Source organism: Zootoca vivipara, chromosome 2 (assembly GCF_965207765.1).
Source record: "Zootoca vivipara chromosome 2, rZooViv2.hap1.1, whole genome shotgun sequence".
Taxonomy (NCBI): Eukaryota; Metazoa; Chordata; class Lepidosauria; order Squamata; family Lacertidae; genus Zootoca; species Zootoca vivipara.
The window spans coordinates 20,016,504-20,033,401 of record NC_142584.1 but is presented as its reverse complement, the minus strand read 5'-3'; the positions used below and the strand labels follow the sequence as shown (position 1 = coordinate 20,033,401).

Sequence of the window (16,898 nt, the reverse complement as noted above, 5' to 3'; positions counted from 1 at the left end):
CCTTTACCAAGAACTTTCGGGGTGCCCTGGTGAAACAACCTGGCAACCCCTAACCATCTGACTGGTTCAGACACGCAAGCGGAGGGGGCCGTTTGCAATGCGTGCGGCATTTTAGTCGCGTGTGCAAATGAGCCGCCGGTTTTAACTCTTATCTGCGAAAGCGAACGTGCTCCGTGTGTTTTCTGGACGAGGCTTTTCGCGGGTGCAAAGAAGATCTTGCTCAGGCGGCAGCATCCACAAGCATCAGCATCCTCGCCGCCGAGCTCCCCTCGCGCGCCCCCTTCCGCCTTTCCCGGCGAAGCGCAGGCAAGGCCCGGTCACGTGACCCGCTCCGGCCCTGCCGCCGCTTCCCTCCCTCCCTCCCTCCTGTCGGAGCGGAGCGATCCGAGGCAAGCAGGCGAAGAAACAAGATGGCGGCAGGCGGCGATCCCGAGCGGGACGCCGGCCCTTCGCATTGAAGCCCCTCGGCCCGAGCAGCTCGCCGGAGGCCCTCCTTCCCCGGCGAGGGAGGGGGGCGGGGAAGAAGAGGGAGGAAGAGCGCAACCGCCCGCTCGGAAAAACCACCCGAAGGCCCTCGCGCGCACACACAACCACCCCCCTCACCACTCTCGGCCAGCGCCCAGCGATGCGGGGCCGGCGAGGCAGGCCGCCCAAGCACCAGCAGCCTGCGGCGGCCCCGGCTCGGGAGAGCACCCCGGCTCCAGCAGCCCCGCCGCCGGGCCCTATCGGGGGACTCCGCTCCCGCCTGAGGGGCAGCAGCCGGGGCAGGTGGGCGGCCTCGGCCCAGGCGGCTGGTGCTGCAGGGCCCAAGCCGAGGGGGGCTGCCGCCGCCGCTGCCCAGGCCTCCCCCTCCGCCGCCTCAGTCAGGGGAGGCGGCAGGAGGAAGGGTGGCAGCAGCAGCAGCAGCACCCCTGGCGGGGGAGGCAATAGCGGCCGGGGCAGGGGCAGGTCTGCTGCTGGAGCGGCGGCGGGAGGAGGAGGAGGAGGCAGCCAAAGCAGGACGGCCGCCGCCGCCTCCGGTGGTGGTGCTGCTTCTTCCTCCGCTCCCAAGAGGAGCGGCCGCAGCAGCCAAGTGGTTTACGACGACCATGAGAGCGACGAAGACGAGAGCGCCTTGTCCGACGACGAGGAAGGCGAGTCCGGGGAGAAGCCCGACTCCGGGGAAGACGAGGCCGTGGCGGAAGAAGAGGAGAACGACGACGACGACTCGGATTACCCCGAAGAGATGGAGGAGGACGAGGACGACGACGCCAGCTATTGCACGGAGAGCAGCTTCAAGAGCCACAGCACCTACAGCAGCACCCCGGGTACGGCGAGGGGGGGTGGGTGGGGGTGGGGTCGCCCCCACTTGTTCCACCCCGGAGCCCATCGCGTTAGGGAAGGGGTGGTGGACGGGTTTTGCTTTAGGTGTGTGTGGGGGGGTTACCGTAGGGTGGCGGGTTAATGGGGCGGTGCTGAACCCCCCTCCGCCACGGGGATGCGCGCGGCAAGGGGGGCTGATGTGGGGAGAGGGGAAGCAAGGGGTTCCGGTAGGAAGAGGGCAAGGTGCGGGAAGCCACAGTGGCAGAAGTTGAGAAAGCGAGAGAGAAAATAAATAAATAGCAACCCTGGGCTACTTGTTCGCCGGAAGAGGAGATGGCAAACATGGTCTTAGAACAGGGGTTCCCAGTTAGGGGCCCCATCCGTTGTCTCCCCTCTCCAACTAATTTTTTTTCTCATTTTTTGCATGGTAATATCACACATTTTATGGCTTGTTGTTGTTGTTAGTATACCAAAACTCATTTGCTTATTAGGGACTACCTTACATTTTGTGCAGGGAATTGCTTTGCAGAGGCAGCCACCATGGAGTTACCGTATCAACATGTTCCAAAGCGGGGAGGGGGGTATTAGAACAGGGGTTCCCAGTTAGGAGTCCACGGGATCTGCGGCCCCATCCCTTGCCCTACCCCCAACTATTTATTTTGTCATTTTTGCATGGTAATATCACATATTTTATGGCCTGTTTTTTTCGTAGTATACCTAAACTCTTTTGCCCCACATTTTGTGCACAGAGGCAGCTACGTTGCAGTTACCAACATGTTCCAAAGCGAGGGTGGGGTGAGGGGTCCCTGGGGGTCCTCAGTAATCAGCTAATTGGGAACCACTGTCTGGAAGAATCAATTGGGGCTGAGCGAAATAGCAGGGGAAAGGGAGCTTGTGTGGGGCACGCATGTGATGCTCGGGGAATGGGGGGAAAGTATCTTGCAGACTCTTGACTTTGTGCAAAACTAGTGGGTGGTGTTTTTGTTTACAAAGGAAAGCAGTGCGTTGGGAATAGAGATCAAATTATTGGCGGAGGCGCAGTATGGTTTAAATCATAGCATGCAAGCCCATCACATGCATTTGTAGTAATTGAAAACATTCAAATGGATATCCTTTTATTTATTTATATATATCAATTTTTGTTACGCAGCAGTGTTTGCTTGCGGCTTGTTTTAAAGAGAGCTTGTGGTTTTTAATTTTACGGTGACCTTGCCAGTTCAACCATTGGAAGAAATGATATTCAACTTTTTATAATAGGTATTAAGAGTTTGATTGTAGTATGGATCATGCTGAACTTTTAGCATTTTAAAAATGTTTTCGGGTTTTTATTAAAAAGGTAGATTTAATTCAGCAAAATATTGCATAAAATCTCACACGCTTAACTTTCCTTACTTGGTGGCAACTATTTTTATATTCTTGCATGTGTTTTATCAAGTATGTAAACAATCAGGATTGGGACTTGTATATTGGTAGATGTGATTGATATGACAGTTCTGTGCTTTTACAGTTTGACAAGGAAAACCCTAGTGTGGAATATTGAAATAGCTTAGGACGGTAAAGGGACCCCTGACCATTAGGTCCGGTTGCGGACGACTCTGGGGTTGCGGCACTCATCTCACTTTATTGGCCAAGGGAGCCGGCATACAGCTTCCGGGTCATGTGGCCAGCATGACAAAGCCACTTCTGGCGAACCAGAGCAGCGCACAGAAACACCATTTACCTTCCCGTTGGAGCGGTACCTATTTATCTACTTGCACTTTGACGTGCTTTTGAACTGCTAGGTTGGCAGGAGCAGGGACTGAGCAACGGGAGCTCACCCCGTCGCGGGGATTCGAACCAACGACCTTCTGATCAGCAAGCCATAGGCTCTGTGGTTTAACCCACAGCACCACCCATGATTACATTTTACTAAATATGCCTGTACAGTACAGTGGCTGTGTGAAAGTTATTGGGGAAAATTGGACCCATTTTTCATTTGTATCACAACATCAAAAGACATACTTCTCTATTTTAAAATGGATTTTGAATTTTCCAAGAGGTGGTTAATTTTGTTTATTGTTAAGGTGCTTTATAAAGGCAAGCTTTGCTAATTCACAATATGAGAAGGAACACTGCATGAACAAGTTTAAAGTTTTGTTTAGCTGTAATGGTTCCTAGCTGTGGTTTTTCCCTTCACTGTGGCTTTTCATTGGCAAGGGATTATTTCATACCGGTAGAACTAATACTTTTCTATATCGACAACATAGGAACTGAATTTTGATCCAAGGAGACCTTCATAATTGTTGCTTTTTAGAAAAGCAAATGTTAGTGCTGTTCAGTTTGTTTCTATAGTGTATATTTTAATTTGGATATGATTCAGTTTCTGAATGGATTTGAATAAATTCTTAATACAGTTCTAAAATGTTAAGTGTTAATGTTAATCGGGTTACAAATTAAAATATGTATTGTTGTGTATCTAACATTGTGCCATTGATAGATATTTGATGTCTTGCAATGGAGATGACTTTTTCAGATAGATAGTGATTATTCTAACGGTTTTTAAAAGAGTTTACTAAAGGTAATGTCAGTATCACTTGGTGTTAAGGGGCATTCTGTATCAAGTGATCAAATCACATTTACCTTACCATTTTATATTGCTTCCACTTTCTTTCCTAAAAATAGTACAGCATAAGAGACGGTCCCAGATCTCTGTGTTAAATTTGTTCTCCCATCATGTTTTTGAGTTATGAGGGTTTGAAATTTCAAAAGAATTGGCAATTTTGGTCTACACAAAAACCTTACAAGCTCAACCTAGAATTGAGGTATGTCAAAACTAAAAATACCAATCTCTTCAGAACGTCATTGGCTTTAATGTGATATGTCACATGATCACCTTTACATTTTAAAGTTAAGTTACAAAATTTTAAAAAGTGATTAAAAATAATATATTCAAAAATTCCCAAATTTTCTTTTTGATTATTTAATATTTCTAAGCGCTACCTGCAAATTTTCATGTTGGGATCTCAATGAGATCACATTAATTTTATATATACCGTATATGGTACATCCATGTCTGTCTTATTGGGTTCTATTTAGGATACATAGGTCTTCTTGGAGTAAAATATAACAGAATAAACTAGGCTTCAAAATATAATATCAGTTATTTTTCAGGCATCTGAAAAGCTAGTCAGGCTTTTCCTTTAAAAATGTGTTTCAAAGGAGAGTGATAGCTTGCTGTTGATACAATTAATGCTTTGAAAGAATTTCTGTTTTACTTCATTTCATGAACCATCTCAATTCTGAGCTGAGTTCTTAGCTTTTTGCCCAGCAAGGCCAAAATTGTCAATTTATTATTAGTTTTAATTTCTAACCCTCATAATTAAAAAACGGGATGAGATAAAAAAAACAACTTAGATTTAAACTTAATTTTGAACATTCAACATGTACAAAATATTAAGAAAATTGGATGACATAAGGTAAAAAATATATATCAAAAATTTGATTACTTGACATGGAATAACCCTTAAACAAAACAGCCAGATTTACTTAAGAGGCATTTCTTGTGGCTTCTTCTTCTTTCTGACAGTTGGTGCCAGGGTTTCCTTGTCTTTACAATAGCCAATGATTGTCCATCAATCAGGTTCAGTAGATACTTATGCTTTTTTTGTTCTGGTTCATCAGCAGCAAGGTGGTATACACTTGTCAAATCATGCCTGCCCCGCTGTTCCCCTCTTTGCTGAACAGGGAGGAAACAAACCAGAGCACTGGCCTAGAGTTAACAAGAAGCAACATAATACTAATCCAGTGCTGCAGTTCGTTTCCTCCTCATGTGGAACAACTGAACAGTAGGGCAGGTGAACTTGAACAATGTGCACCTGCATTCTGCTGGCTTCCGGTATGACATAGTTTGTTTGGCCCTAGCATAATCTTTTGGTTGTGATGGTATAAAGGTAAAGGTTAGGTCCAGTCGTGGATCCAGTCCGTTAGGTCCAGTCGTGGATGACTCTGGGGTTGCAACGCTCATCTCACTCTATAGGCTGAGGGAGCCGGCGTTTGTCCGCAGACAGCTTCCAAGTCATGTGGGGACAGCATGACTAAGCCACTTCTGGCGAACCAGAGCAGTGCATGGAAACGCCGTTTACCTTCCTGCTGGAGCGGTGCCTATTTATCTACTTGCTTTTTGACGTACTTTCAAACTGCTAGGTGGGCAGAAGCTGGGACCGAGCAATGGGAACTCACCCTGTCATGGGGATTCGAACTGCTGACCTTCCAATCGGCAAGCCCTCGGCTCTGTGTACTGGATGGCAAATATTGCATCCACCTGTTGACCAACTTGGTGCACCCACACCCACAAACACACCCTAGTAGGCGTGTTGTTGAAGTTCTATAGAATCAGTGTTAGAAGCTTAGGTGTATAAGCTAGGCGCCAAATGGCTCCTTAAACCAAGGTTGCAGTCATCAAAATGGAATTTCTAGTTGCCATTTGGGGGCAAGACAGCTCTAAAGTCTTGTTTTTCAAATGATAGGCTGACTGATTGATTCTCAGTTAAACACCTGGCTAGTTCAAGACAACAACCTTAAGCTAGGTTAAGAGCTTTGAGACCTTAAAGAAGAAAAGACTTGTCAGGGACAGTCCATATATATGTTGGCCTATTCTGATGTCTTAATGGTGACCGCTCCTGCTCAGGCTGCACAGAAATGGCAATTTAGTTCCAGAAATGCATTCCAGTTGTTCAGATAAACTATAATGGATAGAGTTCTACAGGATGGGGTATTAGTGTGTGAAAACAGTCTAGATCAGGCATCCCCAAACTGCGGCCCTCCAGATGTTTTGGCCTACAACTCCCATGATCCCTAGCTAACAGGACCAGTGGTCAGGGATGATGGGAATTGTAGTCCAAAACATCTGGAGGGCCGAAGTTTGGGGGTGCCTGGTCTAGATCCAGTGACCCTCAGATGGTGAAGGTGTCAGGCACCATCCCAGGCATCTTCACTTGGTCGCAGGTGGTCCAAAGCTAATTTCGAACACTACTGAGAATGTGATGTTTCTGGAAAATAATTCTGAGTAAAGTGGAGTGACTAATAATTCAGAACATTGGGTGTTTCATTTTGTAAAATTTACATTATGCCAATGAGCACTGTACAACAGTGGCCCAGGGATGTGGTAATATGTGCCTTATAGACTTGCAAGCTCTTTTCTTCCCCGCTTTGCATACAAGTTCTCCCTCCCTTTGCTTTTCACAGGCAGTGTTAAGACTCCTTCAAACTAGAGTTTGTTAGAAGGCAGCTTTTCAAAGTGCTATTCAAGCTAACCATGGTAAGTGTAAATGCTGATGGAGAAATAGCGCATCTTGGTAAGCAGAGCAGGGGATTGATGTGCAAGCTTGTAGGTGATTCCAATCTGTTAGCCACAGTTAGGGTAAGGATTAATATTTTTTGCAATATTGCAAAGCTTTAGTAATCCATACCATGACCTCAACAATGCACTCCTTGGAAAATGGTGTAAAGGCTGGGGGTGGAAGAAGAGATCTGTTTAATAGTTACCCTTTAGCAACTGGTGCTCTGTTCACACTGATACGTTGCAGTTGTCATTCAGGATCACAGTGGGCACGGTTATTCGATTGAATCTTAAACTTCACTCACTTTGACTGAAAAACTCCACCAAACGGTAGCACGTCCTACAGTCACATCACACAGAATTAGTAGGGCTTCTGCCAAAAGTGGGCAGGGATGCCTTTCAGTATTTGATTACCTTTGCACAAGTGGCATGTCAATTGCAATATATATCACTCTGGGCGGGGCTAAGGTTAGGGGTGCTGCTCTGTTAAGTTGTATGCACTCTCCTGAGGTCCATTGAACCTCCCCAAGAATTTTCATTGCAGAAGTGAAAATGCTCTTCACAATCCATGAGTTGGTTAGATTTACGAGAACACCCAACTTAATTGTCACATGACATAAAACGGTAAGCATGTAATTAAAGCTTTCCTTCAAAAAAGGCTTGGATTAAATAACAGTTAATTTGACTAGGATGCCAGCCCATTTTGGCCTTGATTGCACTCCTCTTACAAAATCAAGTTCATAGTTTGGAAGTACTCCTGGACTTGGTCCTGGACTTGGCATCTTTTAAGATGCCACCAGAAGTGCTTTCACCCAGCTTTGGCTTGTGCATCAGCTTTTGCATTCCTCTTAAAGTCACTGTCACACCTGGCCACATTCCTTTGTGCATTAGTTATATGCTTATTGGGGCATTCTCTGTGACAGTACCTTAGAGGTGGAACTCCCTGCTCTAAGAGGTTAGGTTGTCTTCATCCCTTTTTGTATTTTGCCAGGAATTGAGGACATTTCTTTTTAAACAAGCCTTTGTGTCTGCTGTTGCTTTATGTAATTTGTTTATTGCAAACTCCAGCTCTTCCTCCTCTTTATTCTTAGATGTTGCTTTTAGTAATGGTTTGTGCAATTGTTAGTTTTTTTAAAAGGTGTTTTTTAAAAAGGTGGATTATTATTTTATTTTTGTGCTCTTTAAATACTTTTGTCAGCCACTTTGAGCAACTTCTTTTGGAAAGGAAAAACAGAGTATAAATTTTAGTATTTCGATATGAAGGAATTAAAATAAACCGCACCTCAGATGGTGGCAGGAGATGAAGCAAGGCCTCATTCGGTAGTTACATTAATGCAGGAGAAGGCAGCCCATAAGGTACCCTTGATCCATGCAAATCTTGCATGGCTTGTGGTTTGTAAATACCTTAAGAGTTTCTTTGCAACATGAGCACTAGAAAGTTTATTCTTAAACTAGCTGTACCCGGCCATGCATTGCTGTGGCTCAGTCAGGGGCCCCGTTTCCCAGGAGAGGTGGATGATGTAACAACACCCCTCTCTCTGTTGCCCCCGGCAAGTGACCTCATCTTCGCCCCACGCAACGTCAACCTCCACCCTGACCCCTCTCCTTTCCCCCCCCCCCCTCACATACCGTATTTACATTTTGGGGAGGTTCCGGGAGTTTCCCCTGGCGGATCCCGATGGGTGAGGGGGAAGCCGGTCGAGGTGTAGTCTCTTAGGGAAGGTGGACATGCCGAGGACCGGGGGGGGGAGAGGTCCCCCAGAAGAAGCCGCCTAACGTACGGACGCGTTGGGGAGGGCCTGTCCGCTTTCCCTGCCGGATAGGGAAGGCGGACATGTGGAGGCTGGCGGGGAGAGACGAGGTGGGGGAGGGAGAGGATTCCAGCCCCGCTCTGCCAGAAGGAGCCGTCGAGCACCCGCTCTCTGCACGCTGGCATCGGAATGACGCCATCGTGTTCCCCGTGGAGTCCTGGGAGTAAAGACTCTACTATAGGGTCTGTTCAACCTTTGACGTCTCACAGAGGGTGCTATTTTTACACAAAATCATGTTTTTACCTGTCACAGGTGTGACATCTGTATAATCTAATGGTATATACAAACACTCCCTTATTGGAATGCAACGTTGTGTCAAAATTTCACGGCAATCGCTCAAGCGGTTTCGGAGATTTTTGGTCATCCACAAACGGACACTTACATTTTTATTTATATAGATGTAGGTTGGCAGTCTAAGAATACTTGTAATCTGGGTAACTTGTGCAAGGCGACTGAAAAGAGGGTACAGATCAGAATATCAGCACCTTTTCTGAACATGTGGAGGGAGGGGTGCATCAGTGTCTTAAACTAACAGTAGTTAATGTTACTCACAGTTCGTTGTTCTAGACATCTTGACAAACCACATTTTTCCAAGCTGAAAGCTTCACAATTTCTTAATGACAATCCAGAAGGAGAATGTGCATTTGCAAACCTTAGGTTCACTGTGGCTTGTTCATGCCATGCTAAACCATGGTTTAGCATGGTTTCTTTGCAAAGAATGCATGTCTATTTTTAGCATTTGTGAGCTTTCATTCCTTGTGTGTGTTTCCATTAAAGAGATTTTAAGATTGCCATTCTTTGTTGATGACCAGAATAACTATGAGTGGCTTGGTATTCTGATGTGCACATGAGGCTTTGAAATAACATGTCTTCAGTGTAAGATAAAGATAAAATTTTGTTTAAACCTGCTGCTAATCCTTTTCAGAGACTGAAAGTGGATAACTGGTAATGTACCAAAAGTAAATAAAAGCATGTAAAACAAGATGAAGTGCACAGAATGAAATCTCATTCATTCATTGCAGACTTAGCCCAAGCTGTCAAAATGCAGAAGTTTTAAACTTCTTGCAGAATTTCTGAAAGCTGTCTAAAATGCAGATTTGATTATTCTCCAGGAAAGAGGAGTGCAGAGTTATGGGAAAACCAATAGGCATGCCCCTTTGTGTATATGTTGCACTTGATGTGCTGTTGTGATGATAAAGATTACAGAAGGTCATACAAGAGGAGGCAGAACTTAAAAGTGGAAGAAGCAAATACGTATTTATATAAGTTCACATTTATATTGCCTAAGCTTGGCATTAGATCTGAAGTTCAATTGCCCAAATCCTAAAAGGAAATTTTGCATACAGTACTCATGCAGGTGTGTGCCTGGGTACACATTTCCCTTTGAACATCTGCATCTTATTAAACTGGCTGGATATATCTCTTTGTAAATCAGGGAATGTGCATTCTCATTCAGACTTTTGTGTAACTAAAGCCTCATCCAATCCAGTCTTCCGGTTAATTGAAATATTGTTACAGTCTTTATCCTCCCATCAAACTTATGAAGTTGGTCATTATTATATTGTTTTTATTAAGCTTTATAAGGCAGACAACTTAACCCTATTGCTAACAGTTCTCAAATTTGGAACCCTGATAACCCTGACATGTGCTAAAGTCCATTACACTAAAGACCCACAACCAAACTAGCCTCATAATGAGAACTAAATAATAACTTGGAGTGCTTCTTTTCAGAGCTTTGTTTCGTGAACCAGTAGGGCAGTTAGTTGTTGGCTCTACCTAACTTCTATAGTCTGCTGTAGCAGAATTTAAAGTGCAGAGTCATAGCTATGTTGAGTGTATGTTGTGCTAAGTATCTGTGCTTCCCCCCTAACAAGATATATGCAGTTATCAGGTTTAAATGAGGATGGATCCTGTTACCAGGTTAACTGTAGAATTCCCTCTGCACAGAATTGCATCTGGCAACTTCACTGTACTGTATAGCTTTTGGCAAATGCTGAAGATGCACCTCTTTACCCTGGTCTAAGATGTGTGTTTTCAGGATCCACCCTCTTCTTTGACTGACATTTGTTTTAATGGTTGTTAGTTATGAATTTTAAATTGTAACCTGCCCAGGGACCTGCTAGCAAAGGGCATGTGATAGTACTAGCAACAATAATAACAGTGATAAAATACTTGTTGGGTTTTTTGCTTATAAATTGTGACATCTGTTCTGTTCTGTTACCATGTATGTGTAGTATAGAGCACATGGTATGTGAACTCTCAAAAGACCTGGTTCACACACTTAGCTGTTGATGATTTTTAAATTATTGAATATTTCATGGCTGACAGCTGAATGTATGAACTGAGTTGAGTCTATTAAAAATCATTGTGTCTGAGGCAATGAGACACAAAATATAAACTCTGTAGGGTTGCTTTTGCTGGGCCACTCACACTTGTAAACTTGGCAGTTGCTAAGTTCTGAACATGCACCAGCTCTAAGTTTGACCTCTTGATTTCTAACTGTGCAAACATTCAAGTACTACAGAACGTGCTCATGTGAATAGGACATCACTGACCAATTAGAAGCTATTATAGCTTTCTCACGAGATAGTCTTCAAGATTCCCCACTGCAATCTGTTCCAAATTTTGCACTAATTTATAGAAAATACCTTGAATAACTCACAGGCACATTACAAGTGCAAGATGGATGTAGTTGCCTCCTCATGAAAAAGTTCATTATCACTTCAAGAAAGTGATTTTTTAAAAAGAATTATTGTGTTGGAGTTATTTGAATAGTCTTCCCTCACTGACCAAAAACTAAGAAGGTCAGAATGTTAACTTTGGAAAAGTATATGGCGCCATAGACGTGGGGTGTCCTCCTAAACAAGGGCTGTGATGGATACTAAGGTTTAGGAAAATGGTGAAAGCCACCAGGCTTATTATGTCTCTTAGGCCAGCATTTGATATCTTAACTTTAGACTTTATTTAAAATGGAAAACTACTAAATGTCATTTGGGGTTGTTGAACTGGATTGTTGTTGTTGTTGTTGTTGTTGTTGTTTGCTTTTCTCACAAAAGTGAACTAAAGCAACTTACAAACACATCATAAACACTAAAACCAAATTTAAAAAGCACAACAAATGAAAACCTAAACAATGCATCTCTACAAATAAAGGACTGGTCTTACAGATCCTGCTGCACGAAAATAGGCCAAAATTACTTGAAGCCCTTCAAATTAAAGACCAAAAGCCAAAGCCCTGTTTAAAAAAATTATAATTTTTTTTACTTGGCTCCAGTGTTTGAAATTCCCCAGGTGCCAACTACTGATACGGGTCCAATTGAGACTATGGAGATTTCTGGGTGCCAGGTTGGCGACCACCGTTTAAAAACCCTCTGCCTTAGTCTATAGTTAATACTATTTCCGTTTCCCCGTGTGTTACTTCTTCTTGCATACTGGGGACAATCAAGCAATGTGGTTGAGATCATAAAGGTAAAGGGACCACTGACCATTAGGTCCAGTTGTGACCGACTGGGGTGCGGCACTCATCTCGCGTTATTGGCCGAGGGAGCCGGCGTACAGCTTCCAGGTCATGTGGCCAGCATGACTAAGCTGCTTCTGGCGAACCAGAGCAACACACAGAAACGCCGTTTACCTTCCCACTGTAGCGATCCCTATTTATCTACTTGCACTTTCGACGTGCTTTCGAACTGCTAAGTTGGCAGGAGCTGGGACCAAGCAACGGGAGCTCACCCCATCGCGGGGATTCAAACCACCGACCTTCTGATCGGCAAGCCCTAGGCTCTGTTGTTTAACCCACAGCGCCACCCGCTGTGGTTGAGATCATAGAATCATATAATTGTAGTGTTGGAAGGGATGCTGAGGGCCATCTAGTCAAACCTTCTAGCAAATAGATATTCCGTTGTGGCAACCGTAACCTAGAGCCCAGGTGCCATTTGGCACCTAACTTATATATCTGAGTTTCTAACACTGCTTGGCTCCTAAGGATCAATAAAAATGGCACTTGGGGAGAGCATTCCACAGTCAGGAAGCCACCACTGAAATGGCCCATTTTTGTGTTGCCCCCTCATTGGAAGCATGGACTATGCCTGATGCTCCAGAATAAGCTCTGAAGTAATTGTTGAGTTAACCTTGAACCATCTAAATAAATAATATTGGTAGTTTCAAAACAGCACTGCCAATGGCATTTCTCCCTTCCTGTGCACTTTTAATAGACACATACCAGTACATTATATGGATTTCAAGAGTTCTTTAAGAAATCAGTAGCCTCGTTTACCAGTTAAATTTTGTCCTCATAGGAACCTTGACATGACAACCATTTGTTATTGACAGGAGTCCAGTGAAAGATTGGAAATAAATCTGGACCAAGTGATTCACTCAGCAAGTTATTCATTGATTTTATTTGTACAGTATGCTGCTTTTCCACATAAAATTCATTCTCAAAGTGGTTTACAACAACGGAAACAGGAAAACATTTCAAAACCAAACGGTGCAAAAATAATTTCATAATAGCCTAGAAAAACAACACAGTAGCAAATATAATTACCTACAGAAAATAACATTTTAGTACTATAAATATAACAAAATTACATACGACCAGCATCCAATAGCAAAAATAAAAAGGGAGCCTCTCAGGTTTTTTGTGTCACAATGTGTTTGCTTTATATAAAAACATTTTGTAGAGTAAATAAATCTGATGCTTAAGTGCTTCTATCGAGTGATAACAGGTTGCAGCTGGAGGAGAGGAAGAGTCTGTGGGAATTTGTCATAAGAGATTTTAAAAGGAAAAAAATAACTTCTGTACCAGTAGCATACCTAGAAAACTTGGTTTGTGTCAATTTGTCCAAAACATTTGAGTTTAAAAACAAAGAAACAAATAAATAAATTAGGGTTTCTACTCACTTTTAATTTTCTTTAGAAAGGCTTTGGATCCCACAGCATTTACAACTAGGTAAAGGTAAAGGACCCCCGGAAGGTTAAGCCCAGTCAAAGGCAACTATGAGGTGTGGCACTCATCTTGCTTTCAGACCGAGGGAGCTGTCCACAGACAGCTTTTCCGGGTCATGTGGCCAGCATGACTAAATCGGTTTTGGCACAACAGAACACCCTGGAGTGCCAGAGCACACGGAAATGCTGTTTACCTTACCTTTACCTATTTACCACTACAGTATCTGTTAAGTGTTTCACATATCTAGTTGTTACCCTACTGCTGTGAAGTCTAAAGAAGAATTCATAAGGAAAGATTTTTTAGCTTTGGATATACATCTAGTTTGCATAGATTTTACTTGTGTGTACCTCTTTGGATGTCGCAGGAGAAACAAAACTAGTGGAAATGCAAGACACTTTCACATCCCCTGGACTTTGACATCAAAACTACTCTGAATTAGACAGCTTATTGCTTTTTTGTGATCAGAGAAACATTGTATAAAATATGGATGAGTAGCTTCAGCAAAAGAGAGATCTAATTTAAATGGAAACCATAATCCAGGGTAAACCGTGTTCTAGATTTGAGTGTATCAGAATGCAAACCGCTGCAATGATTATTTAGTAAAGTGTTCCTAGAGTGCGGTGATTTCTCCCATTTGCTGTTAGTAATATGGTTTTGTTCATCATTGAAGAGAAAACGGAACAGTTCCAGCTTTTGCAACTGAATTACAGAGTTAGGAAGTGTCAGAGATGCCTATGTGGCTACTCTAGAGTAACGACTCCTCACAGCATTGTCCTTTTAGGCTTTATTAAGTGCTGATTATTTACAGTGCTCGGACCGATCTATATACATGTTGCCAGTTAGGCGTCAGTACCTCCGAATGGAGGTTGGCGCGTCTTCTTCCAGCAAAGAAGTTTGGGAAGACCTAATCTCCTCCCACGACGTTTCTTGCGTAATTCCGGGGTCGGCGGGATTGGCCTTTCCCCCTTGCTCCCCCCTTCCTGTCCCACCTTGTGCATGGGTTCCGCTACCTTGCTGGAGCCTCGGTCACCACTTCCTGAGTCTCCGCTTGAGGCATACCCCTCCCCGCTTTCCCCAGCGCTTGGCGATGAGCTGGTACTTAAGATGGGAGGGACCTCCCGGTATCCCCTGTGTCAGAGAAAAAGTTTAGTATTAGTGGTGTTGGAGACTACATGGGGAAGAGAAAATCAGATAAAATAGTTACCTTGTGGTGGTGATGGTTCTTAATTAAATTTCTATATTGCCCTTCATCTGAGGATCATAGGGCAGTTTCCAATGTAAAATGGTTCCTTTGAGAAATGGAAAGAGCCCTTCCATTTGCAGAGGGGCAAGTTTTGTTCTAACCCTTGTAAATGGCAGATGTTTTCATCAAAGGAAAGTCATGCATGGTATGTTAGTTTCGATTTAAGGTAGAAGAATCACTGCCTATGTTTAAGTGCAAGTTAAATACAACTGTGTAAGATCGTTGGAGTGTGCGAGAAACTTCTAACATGGTTCTTATTTCACATCACATTCATTGTATAATAAGTAAACTTATATCTACTTCTGTTTCCTGTTAATCTTTTATTGTTCCTTTCTACTTACAGGTAGGAGGAGACAAAGAGTACATCGTCCACGTTCTCCAATTCTGGAAGAAAAAGATGTCCCTTCTCTTGACTTGCCTAAATCCTCAGAGGACTTAATGGTGCCTAATGAGCATATAATGAATGTTATTGCCATCTATGAGGTACTGCGGAACTTTGGCACTGTCTTGCGACTATCCCCTTTTCGTTTTGAGGACTTCTGTGCTGCTCTGGTAAGCCAGGAGCAGTGTACACTTATGGCAGAGATGCATATAGTGCTTTTAAAAGCTGTTTTACGTGAAGAAGACACTTCAAATACTACCTTTGGACCTGCTGACCTCAAAGATAGCGTTAATTCCACATTGTATTTCATAGACGGAATGACGTGGCCCGAGGTTCTGCGGGTTTATTGTGAGAGTGACAAGGAATATCATCATGTTCTTCCTTTCCAAGACGCAGATGACTACCCCTATGGACCCGTTGAGAATAAAATTGAAGTCCTGCAGTTTTTAGTGGATCAGTTTCTTACAACAAACATTGCACGCGAGGAATTAATGTCGGAAGGTGTGATACAATACGATGACCATTGTAGAGTTTGTCACAAACTGGGGGATTTGCTTTGCTGTGAAACTTGCTCAGCTGTGTACCACTTGGAGTGTGTGAAGCCACCTCTTGAAGAGGTACCTGAGGACGAATGGCAGTGTGAAGTTTGTGTAGCACATAAGGTGCCTGGTGTAACGGACTGTATTGCTGAAATCCAAAAAAATAAACCATACATTCGACATGAACCTATTGGATACGACAGAAACAGGCGGAAATACTGGTTCCTGAACAGGAGGCTTGTTATGTAAGTAAATGTTCTAAGCACAGTAACAATATTGGTGCATGCTGGATTTTCAAGAAGATGGGATTTTCTTTTATATTAGGCCAAAAATGTGTTTTATATCTCCATGCAATATTAAAGAAATTGCACCACAGGTGGTGAGGGGCCAATGGTGAAATGAAGTGGCCATCACTGAAAAATACCAGGCTCCTGCTTACAGTGTTTCAAAACAAAAGTTAGGGTTTAGAAACATAAGATCTTGTATGGCAACAGAAAACTTGTGTTATTTTGTTAGTGTTTGTATTTAATGTTTTTTGAATGAACAAGCTTAACAGTATTACTTATTTTCTTTTTCTCCAAAGTGATAATTTTTCTGACCCTGAGAGTACTACTGCTGAATTTTTAGTATTTTGTGAATCCATTCTTTCCTTCTCAGCTTGCTCATAACTTACAAATTCAAGCCTAAGCAGTGACTTCATTTAAATCCAAATGCAACATAGCTGCTATGTTGTGATGACCCAAGTAGTAGAGCTTAGTGTGCAAAGTCACTTTTTGTAGAGGCATGATTGAAGGACCCCGAAATTTAGAATCCATCAGAGAAGATTATGAATTGCTGAATATCAACAAAAGCCCAAGGGCCAGATCACTGATTCTTCTAAGAATAAAATTTTAAATAATGTTTATTTTAAGAGTCTCAGAAAAAGAAATTGCAACTATGCTGACACCATTATTAACTAAGCAGCTTTTGGAGCAATGCAATTCTGACACCTCAGACCTGATCTCATAAAACAGCAATTTGAAGTACATGGAAGACATATAAAATGAGTCAGAAACCCTGCCTGCCACCTGTGTTGCTTTCTGCAAATGGTGTCAGGCTACCATGGGTGGTGATTCCATCCTGTCTGTAGAGTCATTAATATATTTTTCTGAGCTGATGGTAGGCACTTCAAGGCATTGTAAAAATGTGGGTGTTTTTTCCTCATTACCACACGAAGTGACCCATGAACTGGAGGTCCCCACCCCTGTGCTAAATCACAGTTTAGTGTAAAGTGAATGAACCCAGGCTCTGGGGCTCTCTTGCTCCTCTTCCACTTTCCCTCTCTCTCTGATGTGGCTATGAGGAAATGTTTTTGCTTCC

The 16,898-nt window shown here is 43.3% G+C and overlaps 1 protein-coding gene across 13 annotated transcripts in view; it reads left to right on the top strand.

The window, feature by feature from the left end:
- The first annotated feature begins 371 nt into the window (after positions 1-371).
- Positions 372-16,898, top strand: part of BPTF (bromodomain PHD finger transcription factor) — a 69,501-nt gene continuing 52,974 nt past the window's right edge. For all 13 annotated transcript variants that reach the window (XM_035103998.3, XM_035103997.3, XM_088662976.1 and 10 more), the window contains exons 1-2: positions 372-1,307; positions 14,962-15,784. In XM_035103998.3, coding sequence (XP_034959889.3) covers positions 626-1,307; positions 14,962-15,784 — 1,505 coding nt within the window. In that variant the 5' untranslated portion in view covers positions 372-625. The remainder of the gene's footprint in view (positions 1,308-14,961; positions 15,785-16,898) is intronic.